Source organism: Glycine soja, chromosome 10 (assembly GCF_004193775.1).
Source record: "Glycine soja cultivar W05 chromosome 10, ASM419377v2, whole genome shotgun sequence".
NCBI lineage: Eukaryota > Viridiplantae > Streptophyta > Magnoliopsida > Fabales > Fabaceae > Glycine > Glycine soja.
In genome coordinates, this window is record NC_041011.1 from 25,505,973 (window position 1) to 25,527,501 (window position 21,529).

Sequence of the window (21,529 nt, forward strand, 5' to 3'; positions counted from 1 at the left end):
ATATTTAAAAAAAGTGCATTAAAGATTTAATAATTTTTTTTGTCTATAAAAATGGAAATTTATTTGGAGGTGTAATTTTAGGGATTTAGTGCGGAGGGAAGAATATAGACAGAACCAGAAATGTAAATAGAATTACCGATTGCGTACAATTTTGTCAGAAAATTTCACAAAAGTTATATGGCATTGATTTCACAAAGAAAATCTAGAAATCACCATGCTGCAACAATACCATGAGATGATGAAAGAGAAGAGGGAGGGAAATAAAGTCGCATAAGTGGGAATAAAAACTAGACTTTTTTTTATATATATAATAAGGAAAAGTAATATCATTAACACAGTCAAACAAAGCACAAGTTGACTACTATTGTGACTCTTGAATACATTCTTCCATTTTATAATATATCCTTTGCCTGACGATGGAAAGGAGGAGATTATTTTTTTTGTCTTTATCCCTGAAATTATTTGAACTTGAACATGATCCGACATCCACATCCGATAATTGAGAAGACAAAGTCAAACTTAGAAAAGTGTTAATTCTTTTCTTGACTTTATAGTTTACAGATATTTTTTCAAACCATGTGAATTTGAATTTGGCATTATATCAATAAAGAAATAAAATTAAAAAAATATAAAATTACAATATATTATATAATATATATATTTTCAAACCATGTGACTTTGAATGTCGCATACCTCATGAACAATAACACTATTGCTTTCCCGAGACTATAATAGGACAAGACACAATTTTTTGCGTGAAAAAACAATATACCTATATGCATTGTAGATATGTTTATCTTTGATTTGAAGGAGAAGTTCTAGAACTGAGATGAAGGGGACTGATAAAAAACAAAAACAAAAAAATAGAGTGAAAATAGTTAGAACAAGGAGAATCTAACAGACTAAAAATAGTATATATAATAGGTTAATAGTGTTTTAAGTCTTAGATCGTATATAAAAATTCATAACTTTAATTTGCAAGTCGATACAATTATTCGCACCAAAGAAAGATTGTTCTGAAATATATGGATAAGAATTTTGGAAAAAGGTTTAACAATTTTTTTTATCAGTAAAACAAACAGATATATTAAAAATAATAAATAACCAAAAAGCTATCAGGATCAAACAAAATCTCCACTTCTCGATCCCTTTTGTTTCAGTAACCTCCTGCATTAGCATACATATTTATCACGGAAATTTTGCCATGAAGAAACAGAAAGGTGGGTATTTTCATGCCAAACCTATTTTGCATTAACCTCATGGACTGTTAAATGCTTTCATATTCGACTAGCATCCACAGCCATATCAATTGATAAAACTAATTAGTGATATGAGCTATGAAAGACTCCATTTCCAGGTGAGAAACTCCACCTTCATCTTTGGACCTATGGATGGCATTTTTAAGCCTCACTGCTCTCTGTCGTATCTCATCACCTTCCTCTGTTTCAATCAACCTTCTGACAACCTTCTCAACAACTGACGCAGTCACCAATGCATTCCTTTGTGCCCAATCCTTCACAACCAAACCAACCTTGAGCACCTGTGTTATCAAAACAGTGTTTCTTGGCTGGTCAGAGTGCATAGGCCATGATGCTATTGGCACCCCCATGGTTATGCTCTCTAAGCAGGAGTTCCATCCACAATGACTCATAAACCCCCCTGTTGAAGTGTGGCTCAGAATTTCCAATTGGGGTGCCCAATCTCTCACAATTAGCCCTATGCCTTTAATCCTCTCCTCAAACCCATTTGGAAGCTCATACCTTTTTGTTTCATTTCCATCAAAGATGTCTCCTTTATCAGCATCTCTCAGCACCCATATGAACTTCTGCTTGCTTTGTTCCAACCCAGTTGCAATCTGTTCAATTTGATCCTCTTTAAAGCTTGTTGTGGTCCCAAAAGACACATATATGACTGAATTTGGATCTTGTTTGTCAAGCCATTCCATGCATAAGTGTCTTCCTTTTGATTCTTTCTTCTCAATGGCTAAAGGGTTGAATGGTCCCAGTGCCCAAATCTTCTTGCCACCACTGATGCGCTCCATCGACTCAATGTAAGAACCTTCAATTGCCCTGCTTGTGTTGTAGATGTATCCATCACTAAATTTGTCGAAATCTCTCTGTGCAATAATGAAATCCATGAATTGGGGTGTGAAGCATCCTTCCATGGAAGGAATTTCTGGTACATGCAAGCCTTCAACCGAGGGCCTTCCCATTTTATCCCAAAGATACACGAAGGTGGTAAAGGCACACGTGATTTGAAAAGTGTAATTCTCAACATTTGGCATGTTTGTGGCATCTTGTGCCACCGATGCCATTGCGGCATCATGGATGACAATGACCCTTTTGGCTTGAGATGAGAGGGACTGAAGAAGATTCCTCACAGGCTCGCGAAGATGCGAAGAGGCCTCAAAGGAAGGAATTAGATGAGATGGGAAATCAGTTTCTTCATTGTTGGGGTTGGGAGGAGGAGAAGCAAAGGGTGGAACTTCGAAGCCATGGAAATGAATGTTGGAAATGGAGTTTTTGTCTCGAAGTGTGGCTTGGCGAATGTTTGTGGCAGTGCATACATAATGGACTGCTATGTTGTGTGATAAGATTAGGCGTGAGAGGTGCAGAAGCTGATTGAGATGGCCTTGTGCAGCGAACGGTATGAGAACAGCCACCACTTGGGTTTGGTGAGGAAGGATTTTTCCACTCGAAGCCATTGGGGAAATTTTTGTAGCTAGATGCTATTATTCAACTTTGGCAACAGATTTGGAAAGTAGTAGTGTCTTGGGTTGGCATGTCAAGTATTTATAGAAATTGTTATTTCGGTTTCACTTGAAAATTTAAAATAAGTGGTGTGAATGTTATGCAGTATCACGTTACTTATATGGTCACATCATAATTCAGTTTCATATTTTTTTTTAATGTTTAAGGATCTTTTTGTAATTATATTTTTATTTTAATATTTTATTAAAAGATTCTTTTATCTTTAATTAATTTATATTCTTTCTTCTAAACTTAGTTTCATTTCCTAAATATGATATTTCTCATCTTTATCAATTATAGAACACTTTTTGCACTTTACTCATGGGTGTTTCATGTGTCATGCCTCCTCTTCCTGACCACTAACCACTTTTGTAGAAAAACTCTTGTCTTTGCATTTCGTGCGTCATGCCTCCTACTCGACCAACGAGTTCATAATTACTCCGAACCAAAACCCGCGTCTCTTCAATTTAATGGCTTTCACGCCCTTTTCCACTCTCTACCACTTCCACAAAGTCCCCCTCTACTTCCTAACTTTCAATAGGTTTAGGCTCGGCGGCGCTTTAGCGATTGCCTTCGACCCTAAAATCCCAAATCCCCAATCGACCAAGCGCAAGAGCTTCGTCAAAGATCTTTGTTAGGAACCAAGCACGGGACGCGAACACCCTAGCTTCGAGGGCTAGGAACCTCCATAAGAGAAGAAGGAGAGAGAGAAAGCAAGAGAGAGAAAGAGACAACTTTTCTGATATTTTTCATTCCTCTGTAGAAAGCCATACATACCCTTATATACTCGCTACTAGGGAACAAATTCCCGACAATAATAACCAAAAGGATAGCGCAATCCTAACAGAATTATTCACCACTACAAAGGCACTACCAGCTATTACACACTTCATATATGTGGATGCATGCTGCATGGGTCATAGCTGACCATGCTGTACATACTCTGTGTGTTGCTTTCCTTTTTTGGGTCTCACTCACGCTTTTGTGCTTCTTGCAGACCCCTTACTTCCTGCAGTCCCATATTACTATCCCTATCAATCTTCAACCACCTTGGTGAAAAAAAAAATGTCTCTAGTTCGATAAATAATTAGGAAGCCATAAACAATTAGTAATAGAATAAGTTCAAATAGAATCATAACACATATAATGTTTACAATAATCAATTAATATAGAACATAAAATTTAATAGTAGAAGAGTTTAAAATAGCTTGAGTTGAAACATGCTATGTGTTATCCTTAGAAAGAAAACACTTCCACTTCAGTGACAAAATAAATTAACATACATGCACTCTTATTCCAAGATATGAAAACTCATATTAATTCAATCGAGTGCAACAAAAGAATCCTGAAAGAAGGAATACTATGCTCTAAAACATATGGTTGTAGTAATATAATATAATTTTATAAAAAGGAGAAATAATTCACTAGCATTTGCTGCAAAAAAAGTCGATGTTGATATGAACAAGAGAGCTGGTGAATTGAGTGCTATTGAGTTGGATAGTGTTATGACTATGTTAGCAACACCGACATCTGCCAAGCCACCCCGAGACCAGCACGTACCAAGAAAGTACCACTGCGTTTGCGCGATTACCACGTGAAGGGCTTACCGAGAATGCGGGAATAAGCTTTTACATGTAATAATAAAACAAGGCACGCATGGGATAGGAGAAATTAAGCACGTGATAGAATTAGTTAGTCGTAACAAAATTAGTTGGGCAATTATCTTGGCATGTATCATTAGCTATAAATACTGATAAGCATTGTAATAAAGGGCATCAGAAATGTAAGTCATTACTGGAAGGAGTTTCCCTCCCTTTCTCGAATAAGGGTGTATTCTCTCTCTCTTCACGTCCAGATTCATCCCATGAGCACGTAACCCCTTCCCCGCCTAGTCTCTCTACCGCGAGCCACCGTGCTTCCTTTTCCTGCTCCCCGTGCAACCTCTAACAACTGGTCCGACCTCCGCCGTCTCCATCTCCATGGCTGACCACGGAACCAGAAAGACAACCACTGATCGCCTCGAGGAAGCCATCGTTTGCCTCTCCAATAGCCAAGCCTCCATCAATGATCGCTACAACGACCTCGCTGGCAAGGTCGATTCGATCCTAGAACACCTCCGTTTCCATGATTCCGGTAAAAATAACAACACAACTACCGTGAATCACTAGGGCCATCAACGCAACACAGTTAAGTTTGACATACCGCGGTTTGATGGACGCCATCCGTTAGGGTGGATCTTCAAGATCACTCAGCTATTCCAATATCAAAACACACCAGAGGAAGAAAGAATCACCGTTGCATCCCTGTACCTTGACGGTGCCGCATTAAGCTGGTATCAATGGATGTTCAGCAACGGCTTTATCACGCCATGGAACGGCTTCCTTCAAGCTCTTGAATCGTGATTTGCGCCGACGTTCTACGATGATCCTAAAGGAGCTTTGTTCAAACTACCGCAAACAAGTACGACGAATGAATATTTGACAGAGTTCGAACGACTAGCAAACCGCGTGGTAGGACTTCCACCTCCATTTCTCTTAAGTTGCTTTATCTCTGGGTTAAACCCCGACGTGCAACGTGAGGTAATGGCACTCCAGCCGATATCGCTCCTGCAAGCTACTGCCCTAGCTAAGCTTCAGGAAGAGAAGTTACGCGATCGAGCAGCTCTGTCACAACGAAGTTTTTCCCAACCTAGGCCCTTCGTTAATCAATTGCCTAACACCTCCGCCAAGGCTAAGCCATCATTTGTGCAACGCACTCAGACAGAAATGGCTTTCCGGCGAGAGAAAGGATTATGTTACAATTGCGATGAAAAATGGAGCACTAATCACCGATGCAAGGGTAGAGTGTTGCTGTTCATCGCTGACGAGCAGTCACCAATTACGGAGACTGCTGAACCAGAACAAGGAGACGATCAAGATAATCCAGAACCACCACCAGATGCGGACTGCTCACACATAAGCCTCCATGCTCTTGCTGGACTACCCTCGTTGGAAACCTTCCGAATATATGGCACCATTAAAAACGCACGACTGACCGTCCTGGTTGACAGTGGAAGCACTCACAACTTCCTTCAACCACGAATAGCACAATTCCTCAAACTTCCTATTCAGAACACCTATCCCCTTCAAGTGATGGTTGGGAACGACTCTATGTTAGCATGTGACCAAGTTTGCCCAGAAACTCAGGTCACCATACAGGGTCACCCCTTTGTGGTGTCATTCCACATGCTTCAGATAAGCGGAGCCGATGCAGTGTTAGGAATAGATTGGTTAAAGTGTCTAGGACCAGTTACTACAGATTATGCGGAGTGCATAATGCATTTTAACCACTTGGGTCGAGATATAACACTGAAGGCGGATGCCACTCTTGGGCCTGAACCAACTTCAGCGACCCAACTGAAGCGCCTCATCCAAACGGGTTCCACTTCAGCCCTTTACCAATTACACATTCTACCTGCAGACCAACCCGACCCATCCGCGGCCCAACACCCCATCCTGTCTGTGGAACACCTTCTTCATCAATACGATCAGCTTTTTCAGACTCCATCACGGCTCCCTCCGCCACGCCAAGTGGTCCACCGTATTACCCTCAAACCCTCCACAACTCCGGTGACTGTCCGACCCTACCGCTATCCACACTTTCAAAAGAATGAGATCGAACGACAAGTCTCTGATCTCCTTTCCGCCGGGCTGATCAGGTCAAGTACTAGCCCCTATTCCTCGCCGGTGCTCTTAGTAAAGAAGAAGGACGACACTTGGCGACTATGTGTCAACTATAGAGCTCTCAACTACGTCACAGTTCGCGATCGTTTCCCTATACCGACGGTCGATGAACTGCTCGACGAACTGGGACATGCTTCTTGGTTTTTGAAACAGGACCTCCGGTAGGGGTTCCACCAGATACTGATAAGTGAACACGACGTCGAGAAGATGGCTTTCCGCACCCATAATGGTCGTTTCAAATATTTGGTAATGCCCTTTGGGCTTTGCAATGCGCCCTCAATGTTCCAATCTGCCATGAATCAACTCATGCAACCATTCCTATGCAGGTTTGTGACGGTATTTTTTGACGATATCCTGGTTTATAGCAGTTCATTATCTTCACATTTACAACACCTAGAGATTATATTCCAAACTCTCCAACATGTTGAGTTTTACCTTAAGCGCTATAAATGCCTCTTCGCACAAGAAACCATCGAGTACCTCGGCCACATTGTCTCCGACAAGGGTGTCACTCCAGAACCATCAAAAGTTCAGGCTATGTTGCAGTGGCCACCTCCGACGATGGTCAAGGAACTACGGCATTCCTGGGGCTCACCAGATTTTATAGGAAATTCATTAAGAGTTACGCCTCCATCGCAGCTCCACTCACAGCCCTGCTATGCAAAGACGCTTTCGACTGGTCACCGGAATCTCAGCAAGCCTTCGACTAGCTCAAGCTAGCCATGACTAATGCTCCGGTGCTTGCCCTTCCTAATTTTTCAGAGCCCTTCGTGGTTGAGACAAATGCATCCAGGACCGCCATGGGTGCAGTGCTTTTGCAGAATGGGCACCCTCTGGCATACTTCAGCAAGAGTCTTGGACCCCGGTTACTCCACACATCCACGTATATACGAGAGCTCCATGTCGTGGTGGCCGCGGTGAGAAAATGGAGGTAGTACCTCTTGGGCCGGCCATTCACCATTCTCACCGACCACAAGAGCCTTCGGGAGCTGATGACACAGGTCATACAGACACCAGAACAACACTATTACCTCTCGAAGTTGCTTGGCTACGAGTACTCGATCCAGTACAAGTCCGGCGCCACTAATGTGGTGGCCGACGCGCTCTCACGAGCTCCACCTCCAGTGGGTCAATTGCTAATACTCTCCATACCCCAGCTTGACTTCCTCCACGATATTAAGCAATCACTCACCGAAAATCTAGAATTTCAGCAACTCACAAGGGCAATCCAGGATCATCCAACCACCTACCCTGACTATTCTCTTGGTAACGGGTTAGTATTGTTCAAGGGAAGGATATGGCTTAACAATAACAACTCATATATTCACAGCCTCATATCGGAACATCATGCGACCCCACTAGGAGGCCATTTAGGCATTTCCAAAACGACCCATCGCCTCGAATCAAGCTTCTTCTGGTCCAGCCTGAAACAAGACGTTAAAAGGTTTATTAAGGAATGTGTCACATGCCAGCAGAATAAGAATAGTCACAGGCGCCCAGCTGGGTTACTGCAACCTTTACCGACATCAGAGGGCGTGTGGGAAGACCTCTCTATGGACTTCATCACCCACTTGCCAACCTCCAATGGGTTCACTGTCATCCTAGTTGTGGTTGATCGGTTTTCGAAAGGAGTGCATCTAGGTGCTCTTCCCACCGGATTCACGGCGTTCAAAGTCGCAAGCCTATTCCTCGATATCATATGCAAACTACATGGGTTCCCCAAGAGCATCGTGTCTGACCGGGACCCTATCTTCATGAGCAAGTTCTGGAGGGAGTTATTCCGGTTGAGTGGCACACGTTTGAGGCTCAGCACGACGTACCATCCTCAGTCCAATGGCCAGATGGAGGTGATGAACCGCATCATTGAACAATACCTCTGTTGCTTCATCCATGATCAACCATCTGCGTGGTACCAGTATCTGGCCCTTGTAGAGTGGAGTTACAACACCTCGGTCCACTCTAGCTCCGGCCTAACTCCGTTCTAAATTACCTACGGTAAGCCACCCCCTACAGTTCTTGACTATGTTGCGGGCATGACTAAAAACGAAGTTGTCCAAACCTTGCTCGAGTCTCGCCAGATTTTACACTCTAAACTTAGGCACAGGTTACAGAAGGCCCAAGAAGTTATGAAGAGATATGCTGATGCCAAACGAGATGATATCGCGTTCGACGTGGGGCAGTGGGTGTTCGTAAAACTGCGACCAGGGCGTCAAACTTCTGTCGTCGGACTGCGCCACTCGAAACTCTCTAAGCATTTCTTTGGACCATTTCAAATTGTCGAGCGCATTGGGCAGGTGGCCTATCGACTCCATCTCCCACCTGAATCACAGATTCACCCAATCTTCCACTGCTCTCTCCTCCACCCTCATCATGGTCCACCACCGGCTACAGATTATGGTTGGCCCTTACAGGTTTTGGAAAACAAGCCCCTTCAACGTCCCATGTGCTTTCTAGACTCCAAACTTGACCAGTCGACAACCCCGCCCACTCGCCTGGTGCTTACACAGTGGGAAGGTGAGCCACCAGAAGACACTTCGTGGGAAATGTGGTCTGATCTGTGTAAGACCTACCACCTTGAGGACAAGGTGGATTTTAGGGAGGAAGGCAGTGTTAGCAACATCGACATCTGCCAAGCCACCCCGAGACCAGCGCGTACCAAGAAAGTACCACTGCGTTTGCGCGATTACCACGTGAAGGGCTTACTGGGAATGCGGGAATAAGCTTTTACATGTAATAATAAAACAAGGCACATATGGGATAGGAGAAATTAAGCACGTGATAGAATTAGTTAGTCGTAACATAATTAGTTGGGCAGTTATCTTGGCATGTATCATTAGCTATAAATACTGATAAGCATTGTAATAAAGGGCATAAAAAATATAAGTCGTTACTGGAAGGAGTTTCCCTCTCTTTCACGAATAAGGGTGTATTCTCTCTCTCTTCACGTCCAGATTCATCCCAGGAACACGCAACCCCTTCCCCGCCTAGTCTCTCCACCGCGAGCCACCGTGCTTCCTTTTCCCGCTCCCCGCACAACCCCTAACAGACTGTGGTTGCCAACCCTCGACAATTCAAGATCCCAGATTGGTTTTTGAATAGGAAGAAGAACTAGAAGGATGGGAAGTATTCTCAGGTGGTGTCAAATGCACTGGATATAAAATTGATGGATGATTTGGAGCGCTTGAAGAAAATAAGAAATCACCATGGTTTGAGGCACTACTGGGGCCTTCGCGTTCGTGGCCAGCACACTAAGTGTACTGGTCGCAGGGGTAAAACTGTTGGTGTCTCTAAGAAGTGTTGAGTTGTATTATATTTTTGCTTTGAGAAATAGATATTGTTAGGGAAGAAAATTTTGAATTATGTTGTACATGTTTCCATTGAACATAAATTTGAATTAGTTGTTAAGTTTTGTGATGCTTTCATATTTTTTTTTTGCAGAGTTGGTTCTGCCGTCGTCTTCCGTGACCTTGACGCTGACGACTTTCACCACCCTCTTGATAAACAGGTGCACCCAATTTGGCGTTTGTTCATAGCTTCATTGTAATATTTTTGTGGTTCTGCCAAACTGAGTTTGATGTTTTTTGTTATTTTTTTCAGAGGGAAACTCCATGAAAGCATAACATACAATGGCAAAGCCTTCTCAAATGCAATGAAGAGGAGCAGAGGTTTTGTCACACAAGATTATGTTCTCTGTCCCACTTGACTGGTTGAAACTCTAGTGTTCACTTCCCTTCTCAGATTGCCAAACAGTTTCACCACGAAGGAGAAAATTATGCATGCAAAAGCTGTGATGGCTCAGCTTGGTTTAACCATGTGCAAGGACAACATCATTGGAGGGCCACTGGTTAGAGGGGTAGGTTTCTGGAGGGAAGAGGAAAAGGGTTAGCATTGGACAAGAAATGCTCACAAACCCAAGCTTGTTGTTCCTGGATGCATCTGGATTGGACTCAACAATTGCTAAGAGAATTGTCTCAACTTTGTCAAATGGAGGGAGAACTGTTTTGATGACCATACCTCAACCTTCAAGTAGGATGTATTGCATGTTTCAAAAGGTGTTTATGCTTTCAAAAGGGAACCTTGTGTATTTTGGAAAAGGATCTGAAGCTATGGAATATTTTTCTAGATTTGGATATGCCCCAACCACGGTCATGAACCCCTCAGATTTCCTTTTGAATCTTGCAAATGGTATGTTGTTTGCTCTTTATTATTTTAAAAAGTGTGAGGTTTCCTTTGTTATTTATGAAACTTTGTGGACAGAAGTTCAAAATCTCATTTATCTATTAGTACCTACATATATTTGGATAAATTCACTTATTCTATTTTTCATGATTGATTAAATCTATAAATTAGATTATAAGAATTACTAGCTTTGTGACAAGTCATTCATTTAAGTTCTTTTCATCTCAGTTTTTTCATGCATTAAGGGCTAAAGTGAATGTCTTTTACAGAAGTCAAACTAAAAGGAAAATTTAGAAAGTAATGTACTAAAGTGAAGTGATCAATGCTTCCAATCTAGGGGACAAAATTAGAACTTAGAAATGAACTTTTCTCATTAATTAGTATTTCATATACCCATGCTGCAAATATGGTAAAGAACATGGGGGATAAAGATGAGTTATTTAGGCACTGAGCCTGTGATTCTTTTGTATTAAAAAGAAAATAGATGGGTTTAATTTAACTTTCTTAGTTGGCCACATGGGAAAATATCTTGCAGGTGTCTACACCGATCAATCGAATGAGGACCATGCCTTAAGTTGATTTCTGCATATAGGAACTACTTCAATGCCAAATTGAAGCCAATGCTTCATGTAATAACTGATTATGATAAAAGTAAGGGTAGAATTGAAAACAATGGCTTTGGGGAATGGCTACCAGTTGGTCACAGCAATTCCTCGTGCTGCTAAAAAGAGACATCAAAGAGAGGAAGTATGCATCATCTTTGACATGCAGATTTGTCTGGTCCTTATGGTTGCTCTTATTGCATGACTACTATGGTATAAATATGATATTTTACACATGCAGGATCAGGTAACATCTTTTGATAAATAAATAAGAGTTCCACTTGGAAAATAAATTATATATGTGCTCCTAAGATGTCATGCTTAGCTCAATTTTGTGTAAAATTGGACTCACCAAAAGTAAAATATACCAATATAGTTTCTCCGAAGGCTTGTGAAATTATATACTGAATTATTGCCTTGTTTTAACATAGAAATGTGGTTAATCAGAGAACTGAGTAAAGTCATGAATGACTAAGGTTATAAACTAATTTCTAAGCTTATAACAATAAATCAATTGACAACATGAGTTGGTGATCTTGCGTTTCCCACCATATTTCTTACAACAGTCTATTGGATGGCGGGGCTGAAAGCTAGTATGGTAAACTTCATATACATACTGCTGAGTGTCTTCCTCAATGTGTTAGTTTTACAAGGGCAAGGCCTTGCCATTGGTGCTATTGTAATGGAATAGAAATCCGCATCTACACTGGCATCGGTGATCATGCTAACTTCCATTTTGCTTGGTGGATACTGTAATCAACATGTCCCAAAATTTATAGCATGGCTGAAATACTTCTCCACCCACTACTATGTGTACCATCTTGTGATAGGGTCTCGGTATGGCATTAGTGACACATATCCTTGTTCTAATGGCCAGTGTATGATTGCAGAACATCCTGTGATCAAGCAAGTGGGGCTACATTTGCAGGGGAAAATCATGGCTGCATTGGCTCTGTTCGTAATGCTAATAGGCTATAGACTTGTTGCTTATTTTTCACAACCATATGATGAACCCTTGGACTCTAAATTTCGGAGGACAGTAACCAGAACACAAAGCGCGTCGATTTCTATTTCTATGAGCTCCTTGGAGTCATATGAGAAAGAAACTAGCCTTGTGGGACATACTGGTCCACTTCAGAGCAAAAGGAAAACACCATTTATACTAATAGTAGTAGCAACTAGCAACATACTGTTAATTTTTTTATTGTACTATAGTATTTTGATATGTCGTTTATGTAAACTTTGGTTCGAATTTTTGTGCATGGTTCTAGTTACTGAATGACATTTTAAAATGTTTGTTGGTTCCTAGGTTGTGGGAATTGAAGGTGCAACAGCCAGCCAATTGAGCGGTGGCACTCAATATTCGTTGATAGGTGTTGTATTGTTGCTTTTTATTTTCGAGAATAATTGATTTGGTGGAATTGCTTGGTTAGTTGGTTTTCTCCAATTGAGCATGTATGCTAATTATTGGAGATTAGCAATGCTAATCTTCAAATCCAATTGTTGAAATATAAACTTGATTTGGGCCTAAATTAATTATTTGGTTCCTTGGACTTAGTTATTTTGGGCTTAAGTAATTATGGGTCATGTTTCTAGAGAATTCTTGTAGTGTTTGGAGTGTCTAGATATTTCTTATGGTTTTAATATTCTCTAGAATACTCTTTGGATCTCTAGAGTTGAGAACTCTCTAGAATTAGTGTGTCTAGAGTTCTCCTTAGAGTAGTATAAATAGAGATGTTATCCTACACATTTGTATCAAGCAAAAATACAAAGTTCTCTCCTCCATAAAGAATTCTCCTTCCTATCAAGTTTCTATTCAAAGTCTCCAATATTCCTAAACACTTTTCCTAAACATAAAAAGCCTTATTTCCAACAAAGTGGTATCAGAGCTTCAAGATCCTCAAAAGATGGCGAATGGAGGTTTTCCTTTCCAAATGCCGATGCTCACAAAGAAAAACTATGATAATTGGAGTATCAAGATGAAGGCGCTACTAGGAGCTCAAGATGTGTGGGATATCGTAGAGAATGGCTTCGAGGAGCAAGATGAAGCCTCGCTAAGCCAAGGTGTAAAGGAGACATTGAAGGAGTCAAGAAAGAGAGACAAGAAAGTTCTCTTTCTCATTTATCAATCGGTGGATGAAGATACATTTGAGAAGATATCCAACGCAACGACGACCAAAGAAGCATGGGATAAGCTTCAAACTTGCAACAAAGGAGTTGAGCAGGTAAAAAGATTCGTCTTCAAACTCTTAGAGGTGACTTTGAGCGTTTGTTTATGGAGGAGTCCGAGTCAATTTCTGATTATTTTTCTCGAGTATTGGCCGTAGTCAATCAACTTAAAAGAAATGGTGAAGATGTTGATGAGGTGAAGGTCATGGAAAAAATACTTCGAACTTTAAATCCAAGTTTTGACTTCATTGTTACCAACATTGAAGAAAACAAGGATTTAAAGACCATGACTATTGAGCAACTCATGGGTTCCTTACAAGCATACGAAGAAAAACAAAAGAGAAAAATTAAACAAAAGGAGGCTACAAAGCAACTACTACAACTCAACGTAAAGGAAGCAAACTATGCAAATTACAAGAGCCAAAGAGGACGAGGTCGCGGCCAAGATCGTGGACGTGGACGAGGACATGGAGGAGAAGGAAGAGGTGGTTACAACAACCACTCCAACAAATTCAACAATAGAGAAAGAAGTTGGAATCCACAAGTAACAAGAGGTCGTGGAAGAGGAAATTCATGGTCGAGGTATGACAAATCACAAATCAAGTGCTTCAATTGCAACAAGATTGGTCACTATGCATCCGAGTGTAGATTCTCGAAGAAGGTTGAAGAGAAAGCTAACTTTGTAGAAGAAAAAGGCGGAGAAGAAGAAACTTTGCTACTCGCGTGCCAAAACAAATTTGAAGAGAAAAGAAACAAGTGGTACCTCGACACCGGCGCAAGCAACCATATGTGCGGCGATAAAAGCATGTTCATGGAGATCAATGAAGCGGCAACTGGCGATGTCTCATTTGGAGACGACTCAAAGATACCAGTCAAAGGCAAAGGTAAAATTCTCATACGTTTGAAGAATGGGAGTCATCAATTCATATCCAATGTCTACTATGTGCCTAACATGAAGAATAATATTTTGAGCTTGGGACAATTATTAGAGAAAGGCTATGACATCCATTTGAAAGAACATAGTCTTTTCTTAAGAGATTGTAGACATAACTTGATTGCTAAGGTGCCTATGTCAAAGAATAGAATGTTCCTCTTGAACATTCAAAATGATGTGGCAAAGTGTCTCAAGGCTTGCTATACCGACTCTTCGTGGCTATGGCATCTACGGTTCGGGCACCTCAACTTCGACGGTCTAGAACGTTTAGCGAAGAAGGAGATGGTGAGAGGCTTGCCTAGCATCAACCACCCAGACTAACTTTGCGAAGGATGTCTAATTGGGAAGCAATTTCGTAAAAGTTTTCCAAAGGAATCAACAACAAGAGCAACAAAGCCGCTAGAGCTCATACACACCGATGTCTGTGGACCAATCAAACCCAACTCATTTGGTAAGAATAAGTACTTTCTCCTCTTTATTGATGATTATTCCAGAAAAACCTGGGTTTATTTCTTGAAGGAGAAATCAGAAGTGTTAGAAAACTTTAAGAAGTTCAAAGCCCTCGTGGATAAAGAAAGTGGTCTTTCCATCAAGGCCATGAGATCTGATCAAGGAGGAGAGTTTACTTCAAATAAGTTCAACAAATATTGTGAAGACCATGGAATCCGTCGCCCACTGACAGTGCCAAGATCGCCACAACAAAATGGAGTAGCAGAGAGAAAGAACCGGACCATACTTAACATGGTGCGAAGCATGCTCAAGAGCAAGAAGATGCCGAAGGAGTTTTGGGCTGAAGCAGTGGCATGTGCAGTTTACCTAACAAACCGTTTCCCAACAAGAAGCGTGCATGAGAAGACACCACAAGAAGCATGGAGTGGAAGGAAGCCCGGGATCTCTCACCTCAAAGTGTTTGGAAGCATTGCCTATACCCATGTTCCAGACGAAAAGAGGACAAAGCTCGATGATAAAAGTGAGAAGTACGTGTTTGTGGGTTACGACTCAAGATCCAAGGGGTACAAGCTCTATAATCCAAATAGTAGAAAGATCGTCATAAGTCGCGACGTGGAGTTCGACGAAGAAAATTGTTGGGATTGGAGTGTTCAAGAAGATAAGTATGATTTTCTTCCTTATTTTGAAGAAAATGATGAAATTGAACAACCAATCATAGAGGAACATATTACACCACCTGCCTCACCGACACCAAGGCTGGATGAAACAAGTTCAAGTGAGAGGACACCGCGACTAAGGAGCATTGAAGAGATTTATGAGGTAACCAAAAACCTAAACGACATTAACCTCTTTTGTCTTTTTGGTGATTGTGAGCCTCTAAGCTATCAAGAAGCGGCGGAAAACATAAAGTGGAAAGACGCCATGGACGAAGAAATCAAGTCAATCACAAAGAATGATACATGGGAACTTACTACACTTTCACAAGGACACAAAGCAATCGGAGTAAGATGGGTGTACAAGGCAAAGAAGAATGCTAAAGGAGATGTGGAGAGATACAAAGCAAGATTGGTGGCTAAAGGCTATAGTCAAAGACAAGGAATTGACTATGATGAGGTATTTGCTCCTGTTGCTCGTCTTGAAACTATTAGACTGATCATTTCTTTGGCAGCCCAAAATAAATGGAAGATCTATCAAATGGATGTGAAGTCAGCCTTCTTGAATGGTTTTCTCGAAGAAGAAGTCTATATTGAGCAACCACTGGGCTATGAAGTAAAAGGGCAAGAAGAAAAAGTCTTGAAGTTGAAGAAGGCGTTGTACGGTCTCAAGCAAGCACCGAGAGCTTGGAATGTTCGAATCGACAAGTACTTTCAAGACAAGAATTTCATCAAGTGTCCATATGAGCATGCATTCTATATCAAAGCGCAAAGTGGAGATATTTTGATTGTGTGTTTGTATGTAGATGACTTGATATTTACAGGGAACAATCCAAGCATGTTCGAAGAGTTCAAGAAAGATATGTCAAATGAATTTGAGATGATGGATATGGGGCTCATGGCATATTATCTCGGCATCGAAGTAAAACAAGAAGACAAAGGAATTTTCATCACCCAAGAAGGCTATGCCAAAGAAGTCCTTAAGAAGTTCAAGATGGATGACGCCAATCCAGTTGGCACCCCGATGGAATGTGGCAGCAAGTTGAGCAAGCATGAAAAAGGAGAGAATGTGGATCCAACTCTTTACAAAAGTTTGGTTGGAAGTTTAGGTTACTTGACATGTACAAGGCCGAATATTCTCTATGCTGTAGGAGTAGTAAGTCGCTACATGGAAGCTCCAACCACAACTCACTTCAAGGCGGCAAAGAGAATCCTTCGATACATCAAAGGTACAACAAACTTTGGCTTGCACTATTACTCTTCTGACAATTATGACATTGTTGGCTATAGTGATAGCGATTGGAGTGGAGACTTGGATGATAGAAAGAGCACTACTGGTTTTGTGTTCTTTATGGGAGATACTGCTTTCACTTGGATGTCAAAGAAGCAACCAATAGTCACACTATCAACTTGTGAAGCTGAGTATGTCACTGCCACATCATGCGTTTGTCATGCAATGTGGCTAAGGAACTTGTTGAAAGAGTTAAAAATGCCACAAGAAGAACCTATGGAAATATGTGTTGACAATAAATCAGCACTCGCTTTGGCAAAGAATCCAGTCTTTCATGAAAGAAGTAAGCACATCGACACCCGTTACCACTTCATAAGAGAATGCATTGAGAATAAGGAGGTAAAGTTGAAGTATGTGATGTCTCAAGATCAAGCTGCCGACATTTTCACAAAGCCACTCAAGTTGGAAACTTTCGTGAAGCTAAGGAGTATGCTTGGAGTCACAAATCAAGTTTAAGGGGGGATGTTGAAATATAAACTTGATTTGGGCCTAAATTAATTATTTGGTTCCTTGGACTTAGTTATTTTGGGCTTAAGTAATTATGGGTCATGTTTCTAGAGAATTCTTGTAGTGTTTGGAGTGTCTAGATATTTCTTATGGTTTTAATATTCTCTAGAATACTCTTTGGATCTCTAGAGTTGAGAACTCTCTAGAATTAGTGTGTCTAGAGTTCTCCTTAGAGTAGTATAAATAGAGATGTTATCCTACACATTTGTATCAAGCAAAAATACAAAGTTCTCTCCTCCATAAAGAATTCTCCTTCCTATCAAGTTTCTATTCAAAGTCTCCAATATTCCTAAACACTTTTCCTAAACATAAAAAGCCTTATTTCCAACACCAATAACTGCAGCCTGGATGAAAATGTATGCAAATGGATGATCCTTTATCTCAGCATGATATAAAAGATGTGTTAAGGTTTAAGGGAGGTATTACATCAAAAGGGTAAAGCATTTTAAGAATGAAATTAAGTTACGGTAAAGCTAATTTAATTAAAGAATGTAAATGATGCTACATGTGATGAGGCATGAGCTTTGTATGTATCTATGTTTTTTGTTTATTATTATTTTTAAATAAGAAATAGTTTTTTATTAAATCAAACACACCCTTAATGTTTGGTTATGGTTCCTGTTTCAAAAAGTTTCACAATAATTTCATTTTCTAAGCGATGTATCTTTAGGAATCTTATCATTAACACGGTGAAAATCAATACAACTGCGAGGATAGATGTTAGGATAGGTTACTATGCAGAAAGCTAAAGAAGACAATAAAAGTAAGGTAATTGTTCTCTGTATTTTATTGCCACGATTGATAGTCTATTTATAGATGAACATACTAAGTGATTATGACCCAACAATGATCGACTAGCACCCCACAACTAATAAACTAGCATTAAACGGTTACAACAGATATGGATAGTGGATAAAAGATAATAATAAATTGATACATAATGGTAACTGAATGATATGCAATGAGATATTCTCTATTAGTGGGGTCACACGTAATCACGCAAGTGGAGGGGTATCTTAGTGGCCTTGTTGGGTCTGTTGTGTGATGTGTTGCAGTAGCTGGTGTTGCTATCATCTCTCCCCTCTTGAAGAATAACCTTGTCCTCAAGGTTGTACATTGTGTGCAGAGTATCCCATGACTCTCATGTGGTGTCCTTTTGGGATAAGCTGGACCACTGGGCCAAAACCTGTTTGAGCGGTGGAGAAGATGAATTATCCCACTTGATAGTAACAATAACGGCTCGATAACTGGGCGGTTATCCATGTCTGTGGGTGGTAAATTAGCACTCTGGGTAAGCAGGGGGTCATGGTGGAGTTTTAATAAAGAAACATGAAATACAAGATGTATCCGCGAGGATGCCGACAATGTCAGATGATAAGCTACTGGGCCGATACATGCTGTCACCGAAAAAGGGCCATAAAACCTCTTGGAAAGATTTGAGTATGTGGGTGCGAGAGAGGTCTGATGATAAGGCTGTAACCTAACATAGACCTAGTCACCTACCGAGAATTGGACATCGCGACGGTGACTGTCAATGGTGGCCTTCATGGTTGCCTGCACTTTAAGTAATCTGCACTGCAGAGTGGCATGAATGGCCTCGAGAGTTGATGGAAGATTGTCCACTGCATCCACCAGAGAAGAACCTTGCAAGTATTGTGGGATAGAAGGTGGGGGCTTGCCGAAAATGACCTTAAACGGGGAAAACCGAGTGCCCGAATGGGTTGCGGTGTTGTATGATCACTCCGCTATTGATAAAAACTTGAACCATTGAGATGGTCTGTCATGAACGAAAGCACGCAAGTATTATTCTAGGGTACGATTGAGGATCTCTGTCTGAGGGTGGTAAGAGGTGTTCATCCGGAGTTTGGTTCCACTCAACCGGAATAGTTCTCTCTAGAAACTAATGATGAATAGGGGATCTCGATCAGATACCAAGCTTTGAGGAAATCCATGGTGTTTGCAGACCAAGTCGAGGAAAAGGAGGGCCCGAATGGGTTGCTGTGTTGTATGATCACTCCGCTAGCGATAAAAACTTGAACCATTGAGATGGTTTGTCATGAGCGAAAGCGCGCAAGTATTATTCTAGGGTACGATTGAGGATCTCCGTCTGAGGGTGGTAAGAGGTGTTCATCCGGAGTTTGGTTCCACTCAACCGGAATAGTTCTCTCTAGAAACTAATGATGAATAGGGGATCTTGATCAGATACCAAGCTTCGAGGAAATCCATGGTGTGTGTAGACCAAGTCGAGGAAAAGGAGGGCGACCTTGTACACGGTGTAGTTGGAGGGAACGGTGCTGAAATGGGCACCTTTCGAAAATTGGTCGATGATGATAGAATAGTGGTGAAGCCCTGGGAGGATGGTAACCTAGTGATAAAATCCAGGGATATGTCTTCCCAAATTGAAGAAGGGATTGGTAAAGGCTGTAAGAGGTTGGCTGGTTTCTTTGTTTCATATTTAGTTTATTGGCAAACAATACACTAAGAAACGAACTGGCGGACATATGCAGCCATCCGAGGCCAATTGAAGCTCTCCTGTAATTGACGAAGCGTCTTAGCAACTCCCATGTGACCATCGAGAAGGGTGGTGTGGAATTCTTCGAGCAATATAGGAAGGAATGAGATGCCGGCTGTAACATCTCATTTTTCGTAGACTAAATTAAAAATGATTATTATTTATAAATAAATAGAGTTTTATAAAATGATAAGGTTTTTATAATTAAATAAATAAAGAGAAATAACTTTATTAATTAAAATAATGATTTTAGAGAAAATAAAGAGGGTATTTTATTTATTCATTTGATAGGAAATAAAATATAGTTTGTTTTTATAAAATAATAAAAATAAATAAATAGAGTAAATAATAAGTTGTAAATATTTTAAGTATAAGTAGAGACGTGTTAGGTCAGTTTTCACACCGACGATGCCTCTTCTTCCCCTCATTTTCGTTTTTCCCCCTTCTCCTCCGAAAACCCTCTCTTTTTTCCGCAGACCACCAAACCTGTCTCAGAAAAATGATGAGCTCGGACTCATTTACTGTTGGATCGTCATGAAATTTGAGCACCAGGTTTGCAACTCATTTATGAACATTCTTACTGTTGGAAATTTCGAAATCATGTTGGAACTGAGAGAAATATACTTCGTATTGTAGCCTTTTCTTTTCCCGTAGAAACCCAAAATTATCTGGGTAAAAATTTGATCCCGGATTTTTTAACCGTTGGATTGTCGTAAAATTTTAATATGTGGTTCTCGATTCAATTACGCACACCTCCACCATTGGGATTTGTGAAATAACATCTACGGAGAGGGAAAACAGAATCGCATGAAGATAGATAAAATGGAGGCTTCGATCCCTTCTTCTCTTTGACGTTTGGGAACCCTATCAGAGCAATCAGAGGAAAAAATTGAGGAATCTCAGGAACTTGCTAGAGATGCCACTATCGCTGCCGGAAGACACGTGAACCCATTTAGAGTTAAGGGATGAGTTTATCGCAATTGAGGATTAGAATACATATGTGTAGGGATCCTTAGGGGATTAAATTGGGTTTATTTTGGGATGTTTATTGAATTATAATTTTTTCCTTTATGATTATAAATACAATATTAATGTCTTAATACAAATTGGTTGATAAAATTGAGTGTTATTGGTGCTTTTATTTTTATACCTATGATTTAGATTAATTGATTTTGATATAATTGTGTGAAATTAATTGAGGGGTTTACTCCCCATGTTGTGATAAACCTTTTGTATAAATTGTTATATTGAGATTATGAAATGGTGATTCAAATTGTGAGTATGTGATAAATTGAATCTGTGATGAATGGTGAAATACGTGTATTGAGATGTGTGTATTGAGTTGTGAGCTATGAACTGTGCAATCACACAATTGTAAGACCCTTTAAGGATGACGAGTATTGTGATGGGATCCACTATGGGAACCTGACGAGTTAAAATGATTTTGAAAACAATTGAGTAGTTGTGTGTATTGCATGGTTCATAGGTAAGTGTATATGATTCATGAAGTGTGATAACGTGTTAAATTGAGATTATACCATTGTGATTGAGATTGAGTGTATGTGATAAATTGAGTATGCATGTGATTGAGATGTTGTGTGCATTGAGTTATGAATTATGAATTGTACAATCACACAACTATAAGACCCTTTAAGGATGACGAGTTAATGCTAAGTTCCTTTAAGGGCGACGAGTTAATGTTAAGACCCTTTAAGAGTGACGAGTTAAAACTATTTTGATAACAATTGAGGAATTGTGTG

At 40.5% G+C, this 21,529-nt stretch overlaps 1 protein-coding gene and 1 pseudogene across 1 annotated transcript; one reads left to right on the plus strand and one right to left on the minus strand.

The window, feature by feature from the left end:
* Positions 1-943: 943 nt before the first annotated feature.
* Positions 944-2,778, minus strand: LOC114370136 (zeatin O-glucosyltransferase-like). Its single transcript, XM_028327423.1, has one exon. The coding sequence runs from the start codon at positions 2,702-2,704 to the stop codon at positions 1,319-1,321; it is 1,386 nt and encodes a 461-aa protein (XP_028183224.1). The 5' UTR covers positions 2,705-2,778; the 3' UTR covers positions 944-1,318.
* Positions 2,779-9,635: 6,857 nt separating this feature from the next.
* Positions 9,636-12,231, plus strand: LOC114371560 (annotated as a pseudogene).
* The last annotated feature ends 9,298 nt before the right edge of the window (positions 12,232-21,529 follow it).